This window comes from Cheilinus undulatus, linkage group 19 (assembly GCF_018320785.1).
Source record: "Cheilinus undulatus linkage group 19, ASM1832078v1, whole genome shotgun sequence".
Classification (NCBI taxonomy): Eukaryota; Metazoa; Chordata; class Actinopteri; order Labriformes; family Labridae; genus Cheilinus; species Cheilinus undulatus.
Window position 1 is genome coordinate 9739306 of NC_054883.1, and position 22433 is coordinate 9761738.

The following is a 22433-nucleotide window of genomic DNA, read 5'->3' on the forward strand; positions in this document are numbered from 1 at the left end:
GAATCACTAGTAGCCCCACAATACAATATTATCATGTTACTAATGCCACCATTCAATATTATTGCAATTATAAACATTTTGCAATACACAGAGTATTGCAATACCATGTAGTGCGGTATATATGATTTTTTCAACTGTTAAGCTGATTTAGCATTAGCCTTGCCTTTATTGTTATTGTTTTACTGCAGTATTTTATTTTCATGCAGCACTCCTTGCAAACCCCATGATACGATCGACCCCTGTGCAAAATATCGCGATACTATGCTGTATGAGTTTTTTTCCTCACCCCTAGTAGCTACCGTCTTGTTTTTCTCAAATGGTGCTGACTGGTCAGGTCCACTTTCAGACCTGGAGCAATCATTGGAGGTTTGACAGATGGATAACTTGATGACAGATGTGGAATCTGGCCAACCTATTTGCCTTGCAAATAGGGGTTCACAATACAGTTTTTTGTGTAATATTTATATTTTTCTGATTTTATACCATTTAAGGCTGTCCAGTTACAAATAAAACAGTCAAAGATCCTTTTAAAAATGTTTTATTTAAAAAATTCAATCAAATAGATCACTCAGCATAAATGGGAAAATCTTGAAATAATAAACAGTATTGCAGTTCAGAACAAGAAAAGTCAAAAGCACTTTGAAAAACAGATATTGCAGTAAATATATGATGATGATTTATTTAAACTATCCATAAATGTATCCAATTGAATTTTTTTACAATGATATTGTTACACTGCTGTAGTTTTTCTATTTGTTTTTCATCATCATTTGATAGGTGGAGAATGTTTCTTCAGTTCATCATCATGCAAGTGGATCAGAAGTCAGGCCCTGGCAGACTGGATTTATTTGGCAAAATGTTTATTTTCATTACAAAGATCACACCCTGATCATGTGTTTTCCTTAACATTCTCTCCAGATCCAGTATATCGCTGACAACATGCGAGCGCCGTCTGAACGGTTGCAAACAGAGTTTATATTCCACCTCCTTTAAGCCATGCTTACCGTCCCCCTGCTACACTCTCTACCTGTTTACTCCAGTGTAGTGTAACCTGGCCGAACCCAGAAGATAACGTCTCCTCTCAGTTAGAATAGTTCATTTAAAGTTTACAGATGGAGGCCAGGACAGACTAGGATGTTAAGGAGAAACAACCTTACAGCACTAGGACAATGGAAAGACCAGCTTCAACGCTGTATATATTTATCCCCAGGTATTAAGCATAATTTCCTTTAAATTCAGCACCTTTCTAGTTATTCTCACCAAACACTTTGTTGAAACACCCCAACATTGTCTGCATTACCTCACGGCTAAATGTAAAATCGTCATTATGGCTGTGCTTTCATAGTTTTTAAGGAAGTTCTCAAACACTGAAGTTTAATATGCAGAGTGTTGCTTTATCTGCCCATGAGCATGAAGGATATATCTGCTACAGAATTATAGATGGGTAGAAGTTGCCAGAAAAGCAATTTGTGGCTTTGGTATTTGAGTAGTGAGTTGTTTCCCTTCAGTTTTTGGGACATTCTGCCTTCTTTGTATTGTTCGAGGGAACTGAGCGACCTCACAGCTCTGTTCGGATGCCTCCCTCTACATCATTAAATAACCATTTTAGTGACATATTGAAGCCATTACCTCCAAAAGGTGTAATTTCCTCAAATGTGCCCTCAGCTTCCAAACAAAATGGCTGCATATTGTGTCGGTATAATAATGCTCTCACGCAGGACTAGACGGTATATTATATCAGAATCATCTCTCATGTGATGGATCTACAGAGTACAAAGAGGGAAAACAAACTTGGAACAAGTGATGCCTGAAAAGTTTCTCTCCATCCACACTTTGTCTGATTATCCGTCCTCTCTGTGTGAATTGATTAGCAGACTTCTCACTCCGATCTCTTCTCATTATCAAAGAGGTCTGACAGAGGCCTCTCCTCCCACTCAGCCTGTTCTTCAATCACGGTCACGAGCTGCTCTCCATCGAGGCCACCGGGCCAAGAGGCTGCATCCAATAACGTCATGCCTTCTGATGAGCGGGGGGAAGAGAATAACAGAGATAAAACGTTTAAGTGTGAAGGCTGAGGCTTGACCTACTTGTTTACTGAATTTTTCTGTTTATCAAAGACCAAAAACTGCATAGTATGAGCCTTTAGGAAGGTTAATGGACAAATTTGAAGGCTGTTCTAATGCCAAAATTAGAAAATAAAACTTCAAGGAGATTATCCACACCTCTGGCTTACTTCTTTCTCAACTCTGTCTTTTCCTGGAAGTTTCTAAATGTAGACGATCACCTGTGCAGATGGGCGAGCAGAACAATTGGTCCCCTGCTCGCTGCAACTCCCACGTGTGAAATATGAACACGGGGAACAGCTACCCATAATGCTCCTGCCATCTGTTCATTTATTAGCCTGGAACACCCAGCCCTAGTCCAAGCGTTAAAGTTCATTAATATTCATAAAACATTCATATTATGGAAACGTTGCCCATGGAGTCGGGGTATTAGTGTCAGAGACAGGATAGGAGAAGTCGCACTAATTGATGATTGATGGCTCTGCCATTAGCAGCGAGGCCCACAGCCGGAGTTAATGTATTACTGAGCTCTACTTTGATAGAGCGCTGACATATTTAGAAATGGTGACATTGGGCTATTTTTATTTGCTTTTAATATACTGTCTATTTATTCACCCATCTGTTGAATATATTACCTTTGCTTATGGACTCCAAACATGTTTGATATCAATGTTATTCTGGCCTCTCTCAAGACTTTTATACTTAAAGCTAACAGTGACTAGCTAAATTAAGCTAATGCTAACTTTCTGCAGGCTTTTTGTTAAAGAAACATTCAAAAATCTGACTATTTTTTCTGTAATAGTTAGATGGCAAGCTTGATTCTTTAAATATTGTGGTCCAAATTTATATTTAAAAAAAACAAATCAGCAGCTGCTTCGCTCCGCTTTGCATAGCAGGGCTGTGTATTTTGCTTCAGTTGTTCTGGCTACATGTTAAAGAAACCTTTGAAAATATCTTGAGTATACCTAAATTCCTATTTTTGTCTAGTTAGTAGTTGTAAAGATTGATTCCACTCTTATCTGTGTTCTTACATAAAAAAACGTATCGCTGCTAGCTTTCTAAACATCACCTGCCATGCAGGGGCAATGGCTGCCTAGTTTGCTCCAGGAAATCTTGGCTACAAGTGAAACTAGAAAAGCACTCGGAGAGCACAGACCTCCGCCATTAGCCGCATCTCCCAATAGTGAAGAATCCATTAAAAAAATTCCTGGATCAGTACCCATGTGCCCCCCACCACGGCATTCGCCGACAACTCCCTCTCCAGTGGGGTGGAAACATGATGAGGCAAAGCATTGGCTTCATTACAGGTTCGCTATGATGGTGGAGCCATTGCCTGCCAGTGCCAACAGATGCACTGACAGTCTCACCCATGGTCTCACTGGACGACTGGAAGTTGTGGCAGAGGGTGAATATTCCTCTATTCCTCCCAGCATTGTGAGTATTCTTGCTACAATTTGCTGTCTTTCTCTCTGTTACGCTCCATCTCGTCTCCTCAACCGGGCGTGCATCTTTCAAACTCAGTAAACCCCAAACTATAAAATAGAAACACACCAACAAAAGCTGCTGGGATTGAAGTTACTCATGTCCGCCATCTCCTGGTGTAACGTGGTAACACCTCCAACATTTGCCCTATCTCCCAATAGAAAGAATCCTTTTAAAAAATTCCTGGATCCAGACGGTGATCCGGATCACTCCCAAAATCTAATCAGTTCTTCCTTATGCCATTTCTGACATCTCCTGAAAATTTCATCAAAATCCGTCTATAGGTTTTAGAGTTATGTTGCTAACAAACTAACTAACTAACTAGCTAACTAACTAACAAACCCTGCCAATCAAATAACCTCCTTGGTGGAGGTAATAAACTGTTGATATATAAATTAATTCACTTTTCTGCCCAGAAAGTAGTTGTAAAGATTGATTTTTTTCTTAAATCTGTGCTCTTAAATCTGAAGAAGCATTAAGCTGCTTGCTAGCAAATGAGGAGGCTAGTACTCGCAGCCAATCACGGTTCAGGACAGAGGCAGCATTCCTGTTGGTCACTGTAGTAGGTGCCTTGCACCTCAGCTCAGTGAGAAGTTGATACAATCGCGGCGTTACCAGTGGTTTCAGTCCTATGTAGCATATGTTCATGCTGAGATGAAGTGTTATCTAACCTGTGATTCGGCCATTGATTTCAGTCAAAAAGCGAAGCAAAATCACTCCACGAGAGCTTTGTCACCGTCAGTATTCAACTCAGCAGATGTGCACATTCGCGAGGAGGTATGTGAGAAGAGGGGCGGAGCTACGGAGCCCAAACACGGAGAAGAACAGGAAGGGAGGGGGAGTAGAGCTGATTCTACACGGCTCTCATTGTCAAGAAACTGTCTCAGACAAGCACTCAAACGAAAAGATAAAAAATTATAAAACACTTTGCCCCAGTGGAATTATTCTTGTGCTTTGTACTGTTACATTTTGATAGCCTGAGTCTTTTTTCCAAGCAAATTCTATTTGATCAACTCTGTCTTAAAACCATGTTGCGATGCATGTGAGAGGATTTGTCACATGTTAAGCTGTAATTTAATTTTCTTCTCTTTCAGGCTGCCTGTTTGAAGACGAGCTCTGTACACCCTATGAGTTCTGCGTCAACGGTAAGTCAAACTCAGAGAGTCTATACGCCCACTACACTTCATTATTTTTTGAAACTGTCCCTTTCTATTTTTAATCACTCAAAGATGGATTATTATTAGAGCTTGCTCACAGCATACAGAACATTTAATCTCAAGAAAAAGTGTTAAACAGAGAGAAACATCATCTTATTCACACAGCTAAAATCAATAGCAGCTGGATGTTTTCCTCTTTGTTTGTCAAGGTTTCCCCAAACAGCGAATGATCACGACCTCATCTTCAAACCATCTTGTCTTCTGAGGATGGATGTGACGGTGTCAGTGGTTGCCACAGCAACACATCACCTGCTGAATAGAGGGGGGTGGGTGTTGGGGGCTTTTCACAGCGTGACATACAGCAGAAGCACACAGCAGGGGGCTTTAATTTTGAAGGAGATTGATAGCTTGTTGATTGATGATGGAGGATCATCTTCACCATAAAGCCGTCGTCAAAGGTTAATGCATTCTGCTATAGAGGAAGGTTTCAAAACAGGGCGGTGGTCTTGGGTACTCTATAGGTCATCCATGTTTACAGGAGATCTATAATCCCTGTTTATGTTTGCTTGGGGCCTCAGCAACATGATGATGAAATGCTTTGAGATTGTTTGCCAGAGTTTTTCTGCAGATTTATCATACTGTCAATTTCACAAACAAGATAAAGTCAGCAAAGGGAACACTAACCTTGCAGACGATACATGAAATTACCTCTATGAAAAAGCACAAGGTATGAATATTTATGAACTTTTGTGGGGAAGAATTTACCTTTGTTATTATTTATGCCACAGTTAGGTCAAATTAATTTATCTAAGCCGAAGAAAAGCATATTTATAGTCTTGATTTATCCACTGATTATTTTCTCCTCTAATCAGTTAGAAATTAATCTAAAACACAAATTATAATCCCTAAAAACTAAAGGTGATACCTGCAAATGATTTGCTTGTTTTTTCCAATCAGAAGTCCAAATGCCAAAGACATTTAATCAACATTTATTTTGAAATGTTAAAGCAGTTGTTAGATCATTTTTATTCATAATTATCATCAACTAATTAATTCATCAGGTATTAAATGTTTGCCAAAATAATTTCACACACAAAAAAATGTAAATATTAATGTAATTTGATTTGAGAAAAGAGAAATAATGACTTAAGCATGTTCATAAATCATTAGTGAAGCAGTGATATTTATCATATTAACAATTATGTAAAACAGTAATAACGTTTTTCTAACCTTTGAGGTTGAAAATTTTTTTTTTTTTTTTTCAAACATGCTTGCCTGCAGTCTGCCCAGAGTCACAGTAAATATTTTAAGTTTGTGTGGTTATAGCTAAACCAGATATGAAGGTAATATTTTTAGAAATTTAATTTTGAACCCTTAAACTTCTCTCAGTGATTGTTTTATGCAAGTATGCTCATTTTTACATGCATTGTTACAATTTTATTTTTTTTTCAATATTTTAATCAATTTTTTTAAAGATCTTTTTTATTAGTCTACTTATTCAAACCTCATGCTCAGTAAATATCTCCAATTTGATGCTTTTTATTTGTTTTTATCAGTCTTCCTTCTGTTTCTAATTGTGTCATATTCTCTGAATTTCTCCTGTAATTGACTCAACATTATTGTAAATGACAGTTTCCCCTTCAGTGACATCTGGAGTTTAAATAAAGGTTGATTGATTGGTCGTACTAATTGCCAGTTAGCTCAGTTAGCACTAAGACTGAAGAACAGTGGGTAGTGTAGCCTTAACAGTGTAATGGGACAATTTCGAATCGAGTTTATCAGGCTCAGTTTCTGTGGTCTTGGACTCGGCTCAGGACTCTGACAGAAATATGACCCACCTGGACAAACATAGTGAAACAACATTGCTCTTGGACAGCAGAGCACCGTTAATGTATGATAACATTTAAAGCTAATGTAGAGTTAGCTTCTGAAATACATTCTGTTAATGTTAGCCATTTGCTAACTAAACTTAATCTTTGCCGCTGTTCATGGGGTCTCTGTCTTCCACACAGTTTTTCTTTTCATATCTGACATCTCTCCTCTTGTTTTTTTTTTTTTTTTTTTGGTTTGTTTTTTTGTTTTTTTCTGCCTTAATGAAGGGAAAAAATCAACACCATACTCTAAAGATTATCAGATTATCAGGGATGTTCCTAGGCGTCTATTTCCCCGATTTAGCTAAACGCTCATTTAAATTGTGTTTAATCGACTGGTCTAAAGAAAAAATACTTAGAAAACAGTGAAATTCTTCACATGGTCATAGTGTTAGCAGGTGTGATGTATAGCATGGCTAACGTTAGCAGCTAGTTCTGCTAGCTTTCGTTCCTCTTCGCAGACTAATATCATGCTTTGATATGTGGCTTCTTTTCACTTCAGTTGAGCAGTTACACGTAAGCTCAACCCTCGACAGCCTACGTACCACTTTATTCACATTTACTTAAAATTCAGCCATACTTTCTACTACATAACTGCTAAGCTTCTCATAGTTACATCCAGTGAAGTGCCTGCAGAAAGATCAGACCGGAAGGCAGCAGTGAAAAACTGAAGCTACAGCAGCTTCTAGTGGCTGGAGGTTCATTACAGTTTGAGAGAGCATTATAGACTGGGATTTCGAGCCCGTGTTTATAAAAGATTATGGGTAATTAGTTTAACCGACTTGTAAATCTCACGGCAGCTAATTTGATCAACAAATTTATCTATTCAACAGCGCACATCCCTAGTCCTGTAAGCTTATAGCTTCTATACGCTATACTAGCATCTGCTGAAAGCTTGACGGTCCTCCTGTGCATAGTTACGTTTGCTTACATAGGATTGGATAGTGGCTGTTTTAGGGAGGGGCTTAGCGACGGGCCAATTATGTGACAGCAGATGAGCATGCATCATGCAAACTGTTAAGCTTACTGTTTAGTTCACCAACCTGCAAATATGTTTTCGTAAGTCTGTTTAGCATCTTTTAAAGATGCACACAGTAATGCAAGTGTCATTTACCAGTGTGGAGCAGAGGAGAGGGACAGCAATGGCTTCTGGTCCATGAAAGTTTTCCTTTGCATCCCAGCCTGCGGACTGATGACAGCATCACAGCCCTGAACAAACACTAACACCAGTAAAATCACCTGAATAATGTCCAGAGATCATTTTTGATGCTGTAGTATTGAACCAGGTATCAGTGTTGTTTGAGTTGAACTAGTGTTGCAACAGAATTGTACAGTGGTAGTGGTAGTCATGTCTGATGTTGCACTTCCTGCTAGACTTAGCATTTATGCCGTTGGACAAATGTGCTTAAATGACTTTTAGCTTGCAGGCATGGGAGTGGTATCAATCCTTTTGTTGAAAATTTGATTTTGATGGGTTTAAAAGATATTTGTAAGGTTGGTTTACTTCAATATGAAGGAGTATGAGTTATCTTTGGGATGGCTGGATGTTAGAGAAGCCAATTTTGAGTTCTCCACCCTCATTTCCATTTTAACCTACTTAGGGAGGAAACTGGGAAAGGGAAGGGCAGCACAGACAACAAATATAAAAACCTGACTTTAATTACACAGACTGCATCAGAAAGAGAGGAGCGCTGTGGAGCCTAATAGAAGGAAATTGCTGACACCTCGGCAGAAAACCCCCAGAGGCCGAGCAAAGAGTCGAGGTGGGTGTGGGAGTTTCATATTACATTAGATTATCATGCAAGGCTACAGTGTGGATGGTCATGTCTTTTCAGAATAGATGTTTCTTACATTTCCCACATCTTTTCATCTTCTTTCATCACACTTCGGCCCAGGGAGCAGCACTTACATTATCCCTCTCACCCTGAGATGTAATTACGGTCGCCATGCTCCATAAAGGAAAAATATATACAAGAAAAAAGGACTAATGTTGGGTTAATGTTGTACATAATATCCAAGTAATGGCACATTATTTAGCTGCTCCATAAACCCTCTGCACATATTCAATCTTCACCCTGTCACTCTCCATCGGACTCCTGATGAGCAGGAGCCGCCGCACAGACAGAGGATGAGTGGGAGTAACTAGGTCTGCCACTTCAACTCTTCCCCAGGTCCCTGAAGGAGTAACCTGGTTTATTCTGGGCCCGGCCAACCGTGCTCGTCCTCTCCCAGACTGTTGCCATGCAAGGTGGCTGAGGGGAGGGAAGGGTTGTGAGAAGGAGCAGCTCTCTGTGGTACCATTTTATGAGTGTTTGACTTTCGTTTATGGAGCGCATTAAAGCCCAGTGGAAGTTTTTGTGTTATTTATTTGACAACGCTGGCTCTGCTCTTCATCAATTTAACAACAAAAAGGTCAAAATAGACATAATTGAAAAGAAAAAGGTGGTAAAAAGTGCAAATTTAATGATGAAAAACAGTATTAAATCAGTTCAAGTTTCACTGAAGATCCACAGAGGGTTTTTAATCTCAAAAATAAAAAGATTTCTAAAGCTTTGCTTGAATGGAACCACTTATACCTTAAAATAAAACTCATGAAGTCAATAACTAGAATTTTATGGGGGCGTTAATCTGGTTTCTTCTCATGAACATGGTAAACATGACACCAGGGACAGTTCAGATGATCACTGTTAATTTTGTCGACTAAATCTATGACAAAAAATGTTCGTCGACAGCCTTTATTCCATGAAAAAACTCAACTAAGACCAACAAAAAAGATCTGTGACGACTAAAAATGACAAAAACTAAGTTAAGTTTTCATTAAGATGACTAAAAGTAGACTAAAATTTAATGTAGTTTTCGTCGGACATTCAAAATCTGTGATAAGTCTCTTCTGGTGGTAAATCTGTCAAAAAACAATGCAACTGTATCTATTCTGCCTCTCAGCTGTAGAAAGCAGGGACCCCAGGTTTGGCAGGGTACACAGAACACACTACCATGATTTGGTACCAGATTTAGGCAAGAGAATTAATGCTTGGACTGAAAGTAAAGACTAAAATGTGAGGACTTTTTATGGACTAAAACTAGACTAAAATGTTTTAAGTTTTCGTTGACTAAGACTAAAACTAAAAAGGATAGAAATGACGAACATGTGACTAAGACTAAAATGCATTTCATTCAAAGACTAAAACTAAGACTAAAATTAAAAATAGCTGCCCAAATTAACACTGCAAGTAATGACCTATACAATGCCCTTCCCTGTTTAGCTAAGTAATACCCACCAGTGCTTTATCAGCTCTTACACTAGCATCCTAATATTCTGAGATGTCCTTAGGCCAGGATTAACTTGTAAAAATAACTAAATATATTCTACATGTACAAAAGTTTTGGCTGCCTGATCATTACAACAACATAGACTGTAATAAGATTGCATTCAAATGCATGTACTTTTGCAGAGCCTCCACTCTCCTAAGAAGATTTCCACAAGACCTTTAAGGGTTTTTGTGGGAATTTGTGCAAATTTATTCAGTGGAGCATTTATCAGATCAAGACCAAAAGGCAAGAAGGCCTGGCTCACATTCTCCGTTCCAGTTCATCCCAAAGGTGCTCGATGGGGTTGAGACCAGTCAAGTTCTTCCACACCGACCTATTCAAACCATGTCTTTATTGTTCTTGCTTTGTGCACAGGGGAACAATCATGTTGGAATAGAAAAGGGCCCTGCCCAAACTGTTGCCACAAAGTTGGAAGCATTGTATTGTCCAAAATGTCTTGGTATACTGAAGCATTAAGATTTCCCACGTAGATAAGGGGCAGAGCCCAAACCCTGAAAAACAGCCCTATACCATTATCGGTCCACCACCAAACTTCATAGTGGACACAGTGCAGTCAGGCAGGTAACGTTCTCCCAGACTCACCTATCTGACTGGCAAATAGAGAAAAATGATACGGTACAACCTGGAGCATGTTTCCACTGTTGGTGTGTTTTTCTCACCTCCATCTGACACTTGGCATTAGACTTGGTGATGTGAGAGTTGCATGCTGCTGCGGCTATACAAATCCATTCCATGAAGCTTCCACTGCACAGTTTTTGTGTTTACATTATACCAGTGTAAGCTCAGAACCCTTCGGCTATGGAGGCAGCAGAGCTTTGGCGACTTTTACACACCTTGCGCCTAAGCAGTCGTTGACCGTGCTCTGTGATTTTAAGTGGTCTTCTGCTTTGTGGCTGAGTTGCTGCTGTTCCTAAACACTTCCACTTTCCAATAATATCACTTACAATTGACTGTGGAAAATCCAGCAGGATAATTTCACAAACCGTCCTATTGCAAAGGTGGCATCCATCACAGTACCACACTCCTGAGTTCTTCAGAATGACACATTTTGTGTCACAAAATGTTTGCAAAAGCAGTAAATGGTTAGGTGCTTGATTTTATACAGCTGTAGCTGCAGGTCTGGTTGAAACACCTGGATTCAATAATAAACAGGTGTGGCTTAATACTCATCACTATCGGTACAGTGTCTGTGCCTCTGCTGTAGATCTCAATAGTAATTAAGTACAGTGTTTAAGATATTAAAATAAATATACATTAATATAAAAAGTGACATTAAGAGTGGAAAAGTTATTTTATTACATTTTTTTTTTCATTTCATCTCCTGACACCCTGTCCCATTCTAGCCCCCACTTTGCTGTCTTTTTTTCACTCTTCTTCAGCGGACTACTTCATCTAAAAGATGATGTGTTTACCTTACTACAGGAAGTGCATTTTAATTTAAAGCATCTCTCCTGAGTCTGTGGCTTACTTCTATAATAAGCTAAGCTAAAGTACAGCACATAAGTGCTACATGTTTCCCTGAAGGCACCGGTTGGCTCCTATTAAACACTTAACCACCAGTGTTTTATTGATCCGTGGTTATCTTGCCTCCTCTTGGGCCAGTGCTGTCTAAAACGTCCACGCTGTATCGTAGATTGAAACGATTTAGGTGATGCTTTTATTGATCGAAGCTGGCAGAGTTCAACTGCTGCATAAACACTTTAAATAACCACCTGGAAATCTATACTCCAAAATAAATCTGCATGGGAAAGCCAAGAGTGCTTAAACATAAAGGAATATATAAAACTCCTGTGAGAATTTTTTTTTACCAGTTACAAAACAGACTGATATTAATATTGATGCCTCTGTTTGATCTGAATAAGAAAACAACATCAGCATAACTATTGTATGAAGGTGTTTCAGTGCCTTTATTATGTTGAAAGTTTATACTATATGTTTTGACTCGTCCTTTTTTCTCACTTATTTGCCCCACTGTGATGAGCCCTGTGCAAATGTCCATATTATTGAGTGAAAACTCCAGAGCAAGTTACTGACTGTACTTCAGAGCACACAGAGCTTCTCTGATAATAGTTATCCAGCCTCAATTGGAAGCATAATTTGGGGTTATGATCTTGTTTCTGGGCAGTCTTTGCAGCTTTTCTGCACTTTCTCTAGCCAAACAAATGGAGTCTGAGTTTGACACTGTGAACACAATGTTTGACACCTTCAGGCTATTTAATGCTTGACTGACTTCAGTTTTTATTCAAGACTGACTTTACTTAAGAATTGCAGAATAATTTCAGAAAAATGTTTCATCCATCCATCCATCTTCCTCCACTTATCCAAGATCGGGTTGCGGGGGCAGCAGCCTAAGCAGGGGAGCCCAGACTTCCCTCCAACTCTTCCCGGGGGATCCCAAGGCGTTCCCAGGCCAGCTGAGCGACATACTCTCCAGCGTGTCCTGGGTCTTTCCCGGGGCCTCCTCCCAGTGGGACCTGCCCAGAACACCTCACCAGGGAGGCGTCTGAGAGGCATCCGGACCAGATTCCCGAGCCACCTCATCTGGCTCCTCTCAATGCAAGGAGCAGCGGCTCTACGCCAAGTCTCTCCCGGATGGCGAGCTTCTCACCCTATCTCTAAGGGAGAGCCCAGACACCCTGTGGAGGAAACTCATTTCAGCTTCCTGTATCTGTGATCTCGTTCTTTTGGTCACAATCCACAGCTCCACAGCACACCATAGGTGAGGGTAGGAACGTAGATCGACCGGTAAATCGAGAGCTTCACCTTTCAACTCAGCTCTTTCTTCACCACGACAGACCGATGCAGAGACCAAATCACTGCCAATGCCGCACTGATCCACCTGTCCATTTCCCGCTCCATTCTTCCCTCACTCGTGAACAAGACCCCGAGATACTTGAACTCCTCCATTTGGGGCAGGATCTCAGTCCCAACCTGGAAAAATACAGAAAAATGTTTCTATATGTACAACTCTAAATATGAATATTCCACCATCTGCAATGCATATTATCAACAAAAGATTGAGAGTCTGGAGAAACCTCTGTGAAAGGGACAAGGCTGAGGGTCAGTATTGGATGATTGTGACCTTCAGGCCCTCAGGCTGCACCGTGTTAAAAGCAGGCATGACTCTATCCTGGAAATCGCTGTGAACACACTCCAGAAATCCCCCCTTCATGTCTGGGCTGAAGCTCATTTAAAATGGACTGAGACGAAATGGAAAACTGTTCTGTGGTCAAATGAATCAAAATGTAAAATTCTTTTTGGAGATCACGGATGCTGTGTCCAGTGGGCTAAAGAGGAGAGGGACCACCCAACTTGTTATCGGCGTACAGTTTCAGGGAGGGTCTTGAATATTTTAGCATGACAATGCTAAACCACATACATCACAACACCATGGCTTCACAATAGAAGAGTCCAAACATGGCCCTGTCTCTACTTTTTTGAGATGTGTTACTGCCATCAAATTTAAAATTAGGTAATACTTTTCTTGAAATGATAAAATGTCTCAGCTTTAATAACTGATTTATTGATTTTGTTCAATTGAGAATAATATACTGTATGCCACATAATATATGCTATAACCTCTTAAGAAGGCTAAGATTTATCATGTAGTTTGGGAAAAACCCAAAACAACAGATAAATCAGTGTAAAATAAGAGATTTGTAACCCCCTTGGAATAAACTGATTCTTGTTTCACAAGCAGGCGTTCAACTCAGGGTTGCCAGGTTTGTGTGACAAAACCAGCCCAATGGCCGATAAAAACTAGCCCAAAACCAAGCCCAATGCTGAAATTCAAAATAATACAGTAAAACCTCTGCCACACTGCGTATATTACTTGTTTGCCCACAGACATTCTGCTTCTCTGTGGGTGGCGTGTATGTCTGTGTGCCATGTTCCATGTTTTCCTGCCTCTCTGCTGGTTGTTGTAGTTGTACTTGAGTGTAAATAGAGTAGTTTGTTCTGCTACAGAAATTAAATACTCATACACAAGACATAAAAATGGGTCTGCTCAACCCGCAGACAAAAATATCTACCCATGGCAGTACGTTAAAAGTAGTCTAATTCAGCGGGAAAACCGCGGACCTGGCAACCCTGGTTCAACTCTACATTTTTCTACAGGGGGCGCCAAAATCGTCAGAACCTCAAATGTCCCCTAGGATCAGGAATCGGGGGAAAAAAGCCTGTACAAAATGGTTAACAAAGCACAAATATGTGGGGAGATGATGGGGTAAATAAAAAAATAAGCTTAAAATAAATCTAAATAGATCTCATTTATATTCAAGAGCCAAATTAAACAGCCAGTATGTTTTGAAGTACTCTAGAGCCAGGCTTATCTCTGCTAATTCCCTGTATTCTAATGTAGATTACACAGCATGCATATATTTAATTATCATTTCAAAGCCATAATTTCCACTTTAAAAAGACCTGAATAATCCATAAACACGCCATCAATAACATTCTGATCACTTTTTGTTCTTTTCTCTAATAGCAGGCAACATCAGACTGTGATCGCTGCATTGATTTTTTTTTTTTTTTTTTTTTTTGCTGTTTCATTTTCCTGGCATGAGCTTCACGGCTAATTCACCTGCTCCAGCATGTCTTGATTTGTCTCCTGGGTCCGTTTTCTCCTCCTCCCAATGTACGCTCTTTAAGAAAAGCTTTGCCGACTGTCGACTTTAGTGTTAGCTCCTGTTATCCGGGCGCATTAGCCTTCACAGTTTAAATAGCTTGAGCAGCAGCCGGGTGTCACTCCGTCTGCCACTGTGGGAGGAGAGACGTGTCTGGATTTACAGCTTTTTACCTTTCCTTTTTGGCTGGAAATCAGCATCTTTTGAGCTGCCAGGATACTGCCTATTCACACATAGATCCTTTTTATTAAGAGTGGCACTGATTTGTAGGATCGCACCTCTGCAGTACATATTGATTGATTGAATCTGTAGGCCTGTTATTTGCATTATTGATGGCATTGATCAGCGTTCATTTGCATTGCAGTTTGCTGTTTGTTCATCACAATGACAGGGATAGTGCTGTCGTGCAAGGTGGCACAAATTGATCTATTGTCAGCTAAATATTTCCTGAAAGCTGACAGATGATCTTTAGAGAATCTCTGCTCTGCTTCATAGACTTTCCTTCATTTCCAAAGAGCCTTGACTGTATTGAACCTGCACTGATTTCTTTCACTTACACTGTCTGTTATCTGCAGATATACTTCAGGGAAAGCTCTTTGAGGCTTAACTCCATTGTATTTCGGCTTATTTTCAACTATTCAGGGACTAAACGCATGCTGAGCTCTTCCAAACCTGAAATTTAAATCTTGTTTTTAGCTGTCAGAAAGCTGTCAGCTACAATAAAGCATCACTGCTCGCTCTGATAATCTCAGTGTTGTGAATATAGTCTTTAAAATGCCAAAAGATGCTTCCTGATTCATCATGCGTGTGCTCTGAATGCTTCAGCCTCACCTCTATAAATCAATCAACTCTTACTTTTAGCAAAAAGGCATTTCTGTGTCATAATAAACTTCAGACGTCTATTTCTTAATGCTTTAAATCCCTCTTTGTGTGTAGGTATGTACGTAACGCCCCTATTGGGAATGTCCCTGACATCCTACAAGGAAGTGACATGTTTAACATCGCCTGTTACTACGGAAACCAGTGAGGGATGCAGAGCATCAAACATTGAACAGTTTCCCATCATTTGTTATGTCACCACCCTGCCTTCCTTTCTTACATAATATTTGCTGTTAGCATCTAAATAACAGCTCAAGTCTTTGAACATCCGTCCTCCTATAATAGAAATATAGATTTTTATAAGATTGACGTCTGTCACAGTGACGTCTTGTGATTCAGACCCGTCTGTGATGATCTGTTGGTGGGAAGTTTTCCTCCTCGCTGCTCCAGTGTGGGCCTAAAATAACTCCTGAGTGCTGTGCTACGTTGTTTATGCTAATTCACCGCCTCCTACTGTTTTTTTTTTTTTCCTGTACTGAGCCGTCATTTAACAGGTCGCAGGCAGGAGGGTGGGGGGGAGTCAGGAAAACACCCGCTTCATGTTCAGAATAAGAATTCAATTTAGAGCTGCGTCGCCTGACATCAGATGATTATCTTTGTAATTATCGGCCTGTGAATTTCACACTGATGATGGCGCTTTAATTACAGTTTTATGGGCGAAGGTGAAATACTTGGTGGTATAGAAATATCCAGAGATTATACGAGGAAAAGATGAAGCGTAATATGTTCCTTTTGGGTCTAAATTAGAGAAGAGCATCTGGCTGCTCAGAGGCTGTTAGTGACTTCTTCCTCACTCAATACGACAAGTTAATTTCATATCAGAAACAGGATGAAAATAAGACAAAATCTGCCTTGAAGGATCTGTACATTCACTGTAAGGACAGAAGTATTCAGCTGCCTGATCATTACACCAACAGGGGCATTGGATTCAAATGCATGTGCTCAGGCCTGCCCACAGAATGAACCGGGCCCCTGAAAACAACAGTGATGGGCCCTTCCCAGCTGTGATTTATTGATGACATCAATACATGTGTGTTGATCAGTTGCATTGGTCCTGGCTAACAGTTACCTCATTTTGGAGCTGCGTGTCAAGCCATAATTTGGTTCTGGTGTTCAAATTATTTATTCATTCCACTTTTTAACCCCTTTTCATCCCTGTTTCCAAACATTTTGCGATAACTGTCTTCACATTACATCCCTTTTCCCACCTTTAGCCAATTATAGCTATTTTGAACCTCTGTTCACTACATTTTTGCCCCTTATAATCAATTTTTGCCACTTTTTAACTGCTTTTCACCATCTTCCTGCACATTTTTACCCTTTGTTCCTCTCTCAACTCATATTTGCTCCAACATTTTGGCTTCCAAAAAAAGTAATAAGGACTTAGGCTATTAGAATTTTAAGATAGTTGTCTCTAATTTACATGGAAATTTCAGGAATTTTCAGGAAATTGTTTTACTTCTAGGAGGGAAAATCTGGGAAAATTCTTCTTATTTCTAGGGGGAATTGATTGGATATGTGGAGGGTAATTTCAGGCAATTTGTTTGGATATTTGGGGGGATTTTCCACATTTTTCATGTTTTTTTTTCTTTGTTGTTGTTTTGTTATTACTGGGAATTTGCTTGAAATTTTCAGGAATTTACCATGGAATTTTGAGGAACGTTTTTATTGGAGTGTTTATTCCAAATTTTTGGTAAAGTTTTACTGTATATTCTGAGAAATACTGGAAGAAATCTGGGGATTTACTTATCATGTGGTACTTTAGAAAATACTTTAAATTTTCTCAGAAATTTTTGGTTACGTCTGAAATTTTTGAAAATTTGTTTTTATATTTAAGAGAATGTGGTTGGAATTTCAAGTATTTTCATGGGAATTAGGGGATAAGTTTATAGTGTGGAGACTTTCATTGGGGTAAATTTGCTTTGAAGTTTTTGGAAAATTTTTATGCCAAATCTGGACATTTGATGGGTGTTTGGTTGAATTTGTTTGGAAATTTTCTGGCACCTTAAAAATTTGTCAACTGTATTTTAAATTTTCTGGAATTTGGTTTTACTGCTTGGCGTGATTTTTTGGAATTTGGAAATATTGGGGTTGGGGTCATGAAAATTGTGTTTGTACATTTTTTTGGTATTTTGCTAAGAAAGTTTATGGGGAATTTGCCGTGAACTTTCACATTTTTATTCATATATTTCATGATGAAGTTTTACTGTGTTAGTAGGGGACTATTTAAGGAAACTTTGGTGTACTTACACTGGGATACTTTAAAAATATATTTTAAAATTTTCACAGACATATTTGATTATTTCTTTTCATTTTGGGGGGAATGTGTGTGGATTTTGGAGAGGAAAATTTCCAGTAAATTCAAGCTTTTTGTGGAAGTTTCATTACTGCTTGACTTGAACTGGTACTGCTGGTCCATCTTAAAATGACTCCCTGATCCCTCTTCTATTGGATGACTCCATTTCTTACTGATGAACTGGCCGACACAGCCGAAACATCTGCTGCTAAACTGATTCAGTGTTGTATTTTTAGCAGAAACAGGACCTTCAGGAGATTTGTGGACATAAATGTTTAAAACGTATCAGGTCCTACTGATGGTCCGAGTACTTTTGCCCATAAGGAGTATATCTGCAGTCTACATATGGTGTTGGAGTAGAGGACAGGACATTTCAGCTTGTAATGGACATCAGTTTTCCTTTCCTTGTGTGTCATTAAACATCAATCGTAACATTGATGTTCGCTGTCATTGTCCGACATCTTGGGGCTAATTAATGGGATGCAGCGGCGTGTTACAAACTGTTGATTCACATCATTAGGTCCTGTCTAATCACAGCAGCATCCTCGCACATACTCTTACACGGCTCTATGCATGATCACACATGGTTTACCCACAAGACGCACGCCTTTCTCTCTCCAGCTGAGACAAGGTGACAACACAGGTCGTTTATATTCCATGCGTCCCGTCGCCACGCCGCCTCCTGACCGCCGTGAGCCTCAGCGTCTTTCTGGTCTAGACCAGCCATTGAATTATATGGGGACTGATAGGGACTCTGTGTGTGCGCGTGTTGCCAGGCAACCTGTATTGAGTGAGGCGGGAGGCCTGCTGATAGGGAGATTACCGGGGTCCCCGATAAAGTCCTTTTACGCCATGAACGGCTGCTTATCGTAGGGCTGTCAGAGGAGAAATGTCAGCTATTAGATCCTCCAAACAGCGACTTAGAGGAACTGACACACCGCAGGAAACACACAACGCTGCAAACGTTTCAACTGGACATGTCGATTTTCTTTGTTACACAATAATCAATCTCTGGAGAGATATCTGACAACTTTCTCTGGGAAGATATTTGACATCTTTCTCATGTGTGCCTCACTTTCAGCTTTGAAAACTCATTTTTCTTTCTCATGATTACTTTCCAGTGGTTTGGTGCAGCATTTCACTCAGTCATGTTAAAAGAACGTTACCACTTCTGAATAAAGCCACACTGGTTTCTTGTAGGTTCAGAGCAACTCACAGTAAAATGCAAAAGTCTCTTTTGGTTTGAATTGAAAAATAGATGGCTTTATTCATTTAAATTTATCATAAGAAATGCCAGTAAACAAACACTACATTTTCAACAGGAAAAATATCCTCTGCCAAGTCTATACCTTATTATTGGCCTATATTGCATGTGATATTTCTTAAATTTCTTAAATTGCACTTTGAATGTGTTTCCATTGAAGGGGGTTTTGGGCATGAACCTTGCAATTCTTGTAAAATCTCATCTTGCGAGACTCCACTGCAAGGAAGCTGGACGCTAAAAACCTGTTGTGTTTTGGTACGGTTATGATTTCATCTACAGTGGTTGCCTTGATAATTTTGAACAAAAGACAAAGGCAACAGATGATAGTTCAGGGGATAGGTCTATATGTATGGCAAAAGCCACACATAAGGGTTTAAGTATGATGTTAAGAAAAGTCTCTGTCTCCTCTTCTGTCCACACATACCGCGCCATGTTGTCTCAGAGTGAACAGGTCACATTGACATTGTACGTTACATCCTGTGACTTATAAATGCGGAAAAAAGTGTTTCCATTGCAGTTTTGTGATAATTTCTATATCAAAACATCTAAAAAAGCTCCTCATTAGAGCATAAAAACTTTTTATTGATGATATTTGAGTGGTTTTTCGAAATTCAGGTATTTCCATTACCAGTTTTTTATTGTGCTGTTTAGATTTTGCGCATTTCTAAGGGTAATGGAAATGCAGCTACTGTTTCCAACTCTTTTTGCTGTCCTTCTCTATCAAAAAAGTCACAAAAATCTCAACAATGTGTCTTTAAAACAAATAAAACACACCATTTAGGCATGTCCAGGATCAACCAGCAAAGAGACTAAGATATACAGTCAGTCTACGTACGTATCGATACAATACAATACCATATGGTATGATGCAATCTGATACCTTAGGATACGAGACATCATAATATGATACGATACAATACAATGCAATAGAATACATTTTGATAAAATACGATATGTTTCCATATGTTGAAATACAATACAATATGATTTGATACAATACAATGTGTTTTGATACAATCTGATACCTCAGGATATAAGACAATACAAGACATGATACGATACGATGCAATAGAATACATTAAGATAAAATATCATATGTTTCCCTACATTACAATGCAATATGATACGATATGGTGTGATACAATACAATATGTTTCGATACAATCTGATACCTTAGGATACATGACATTATGACACAATATGATACAATACAATACAATAGGATACATTATGATAAAATAGGATATGTTTCCATACAGGGCTGCATCGCAGTACAGGGGTTAGTGCTGTTGCCTCACAGCAAGTAGGTCCCTGGTTGGCTTCCCGGTCCAGGGCCCTTCTGTGTGGAGTTTACATGTCCCCTCCGTGCATGCTTTCTGTCCAGGTACTCTGGCTTCCTCCCACCACCAAAGACATACCAAAGACATGCTCATACTCTCTAAAATTGGTTGTGTCTCTAGATATTAGCCCTGTGATTGACTGGCGACCAGTCCGGGGTGTGATACAAAACTACGACATGATAGGATCAATATGATGTGATGCAATATGGTAGGAATTGATACAGCATAATACAATACCGTACAATACAATAAGATGCCATCCAGTGCCATATGATAAATTAAGATGTGATATAAAGACAAACAATACAATACATTATGATGTTATAGGACAGATTATGATGCAATGCAATACAATACAATAAAATAAAATATGTGTAATGTGATGCAACACCAAAACAATACAACATGACACCAAATAGTGCCAAATAATACTTAAAGATGTGACATCATAACTTTCCATGCAGTGCATTTTGTTATGATATGACGCGATGCACTGGGAAGCAGTGTGGAGCAATGCGATGAGATAAGATATGGTGTGATGCCATATGATGCAATACTCTATGATACCCTATAGTAGGATACAGTATAATATGATACAGTAGGTTACTTTGCAATAGGATGCCTATCAGTGACATAGGATGCAATACAATGTGATACTGTATGATGCAATACAATACAACATGATGCCATACCAATCTAAACGATACATAAATGATGTGATATGATAACATACAGTACAGTACATAGTGATATAATATGATGCCATGTCATGATATACTAGAAAAGTAATTCATTTATTTTTTATAACTTTTATTGTATTGTACTTAAAATTGAATGTAGATCCTGATTGGTGATATGCAGTGCTTGCCGTTGATTTGCCACAAACGACTCCCAGCTGAGGCTTCCTGTCCTTTAAACAAAGGCTGTTGTTTACTGACCAAAAGACAAAAAGACAACTTAGGAAGCTAGAATCAAACTGTATTTCAGAGAAAACATCTAAGAGACTGTTGTCAGCTTTTCTTGCATCTACATTTCTGTTTATACATCTACATAAAAGCTAAAAAGCTGTTGGATAATAGCCAGTAGAATCCAGAGTGGGTTGCAGTCTGCCCTCTTTTGCTCTCCCTCTTTACACATTTGTTTCTTGTTTACAGGCAAAGACTACTACTAAATAGTGATTACTGCCATGGTAAAGCTAATAGGGATCTTAATATACAAACAAGCATCCCTTATGAATTTGTTTTCCTCTTTTCCTTTTAGACGGAGTGTTTGGAAGATGCCAGCAGCTGGCCCATGCAGACCTGAACACGTACGATATTTCTTCCTCCGCTCTTCAGCGCCTCAGGATCCTCCTACAGAAACTGGCTCACAGAGGTACATACTGCCTGTCTGTCTTTGTCCGACTGTGTCTTTTTTCTTTCTTTATCAGCCATGTACAGGGCTTACAGCAAATGTTTGTCCACTGCCATTGTGTTAGGAGAGCCAAATAAGCCAAGCTGTCTCTTTGGCTCACACAACAGGTCATTCGACTCATACAGGGCCATTGTTTCGCCATCATCGCCCAACTCCAGCAGCCGGCCTAATTGGTTTGTATGCTGCTCGGACATTGAGAGCTAATTTTATGGATGAATAACTGCGAGGTGTGCAGTGTAATCATCATTAGAAAGCATCTCCTATTCTATCATGGCAGCTGCTAATGTGTTTGTTACATCGCTCACAACTTCAGGGTCAAAGTGCGTTGACTATAACATGTAGGAGTAATTGTGTAGGTGATTATGATGAAGTAACGGTGGGAATTTCAGGACCAGCAATGCAGATATTGGGATGAAATGAACACAGAGCACGGGCAGAAGTCTCAACATGGACATCTGCTCTGTAACTTAATCCATTATTTAAAAAAACAGGTCTCCAGGCCTATTTTGCTTTATATTAATATTAGTTGCTATTAGATTGAGTTGAAACCAATCCCTTGCATTTAAAAGTGCATGGTTTAACTCAGTCTTGTAGTACTCAAGTCCAGGACTTGGACTTGAGTCTGACTCGAGTCCTGATTTGGAGGACTTGTGACTCGACTTGGACTCGAGCTTTAACTGCATCATGACTTGAGGATGAAGAGGATGAACCTT

The 22433-nt window shown here is 39.4% G+C and overlaps 1 protein-coding gene across 1 annotated transcript in view; it reads left to right on the top strand.

Annotated features, from left to right (window-relative positions):
- Positions 1-22433, top strand: part of ptprn2 (protein tyrosine phosphatase receptor type N2) — a 250356-nt gene that overhangs the window by 26968 nt on the left and 200955 nt on the right. The window contains exons 2-3 of the mRNA XM_041813639.1: positions 4640-4690; positions 21568-21681. Coding sequence (XP_041669573.1) covers positions 4640-4690; positions 21568-21681 — 165 coding nt within the window. The remainder of the gene's footprint in view (positions 1-4639; positions 4691-21567; positions 21682-22433) is intronic.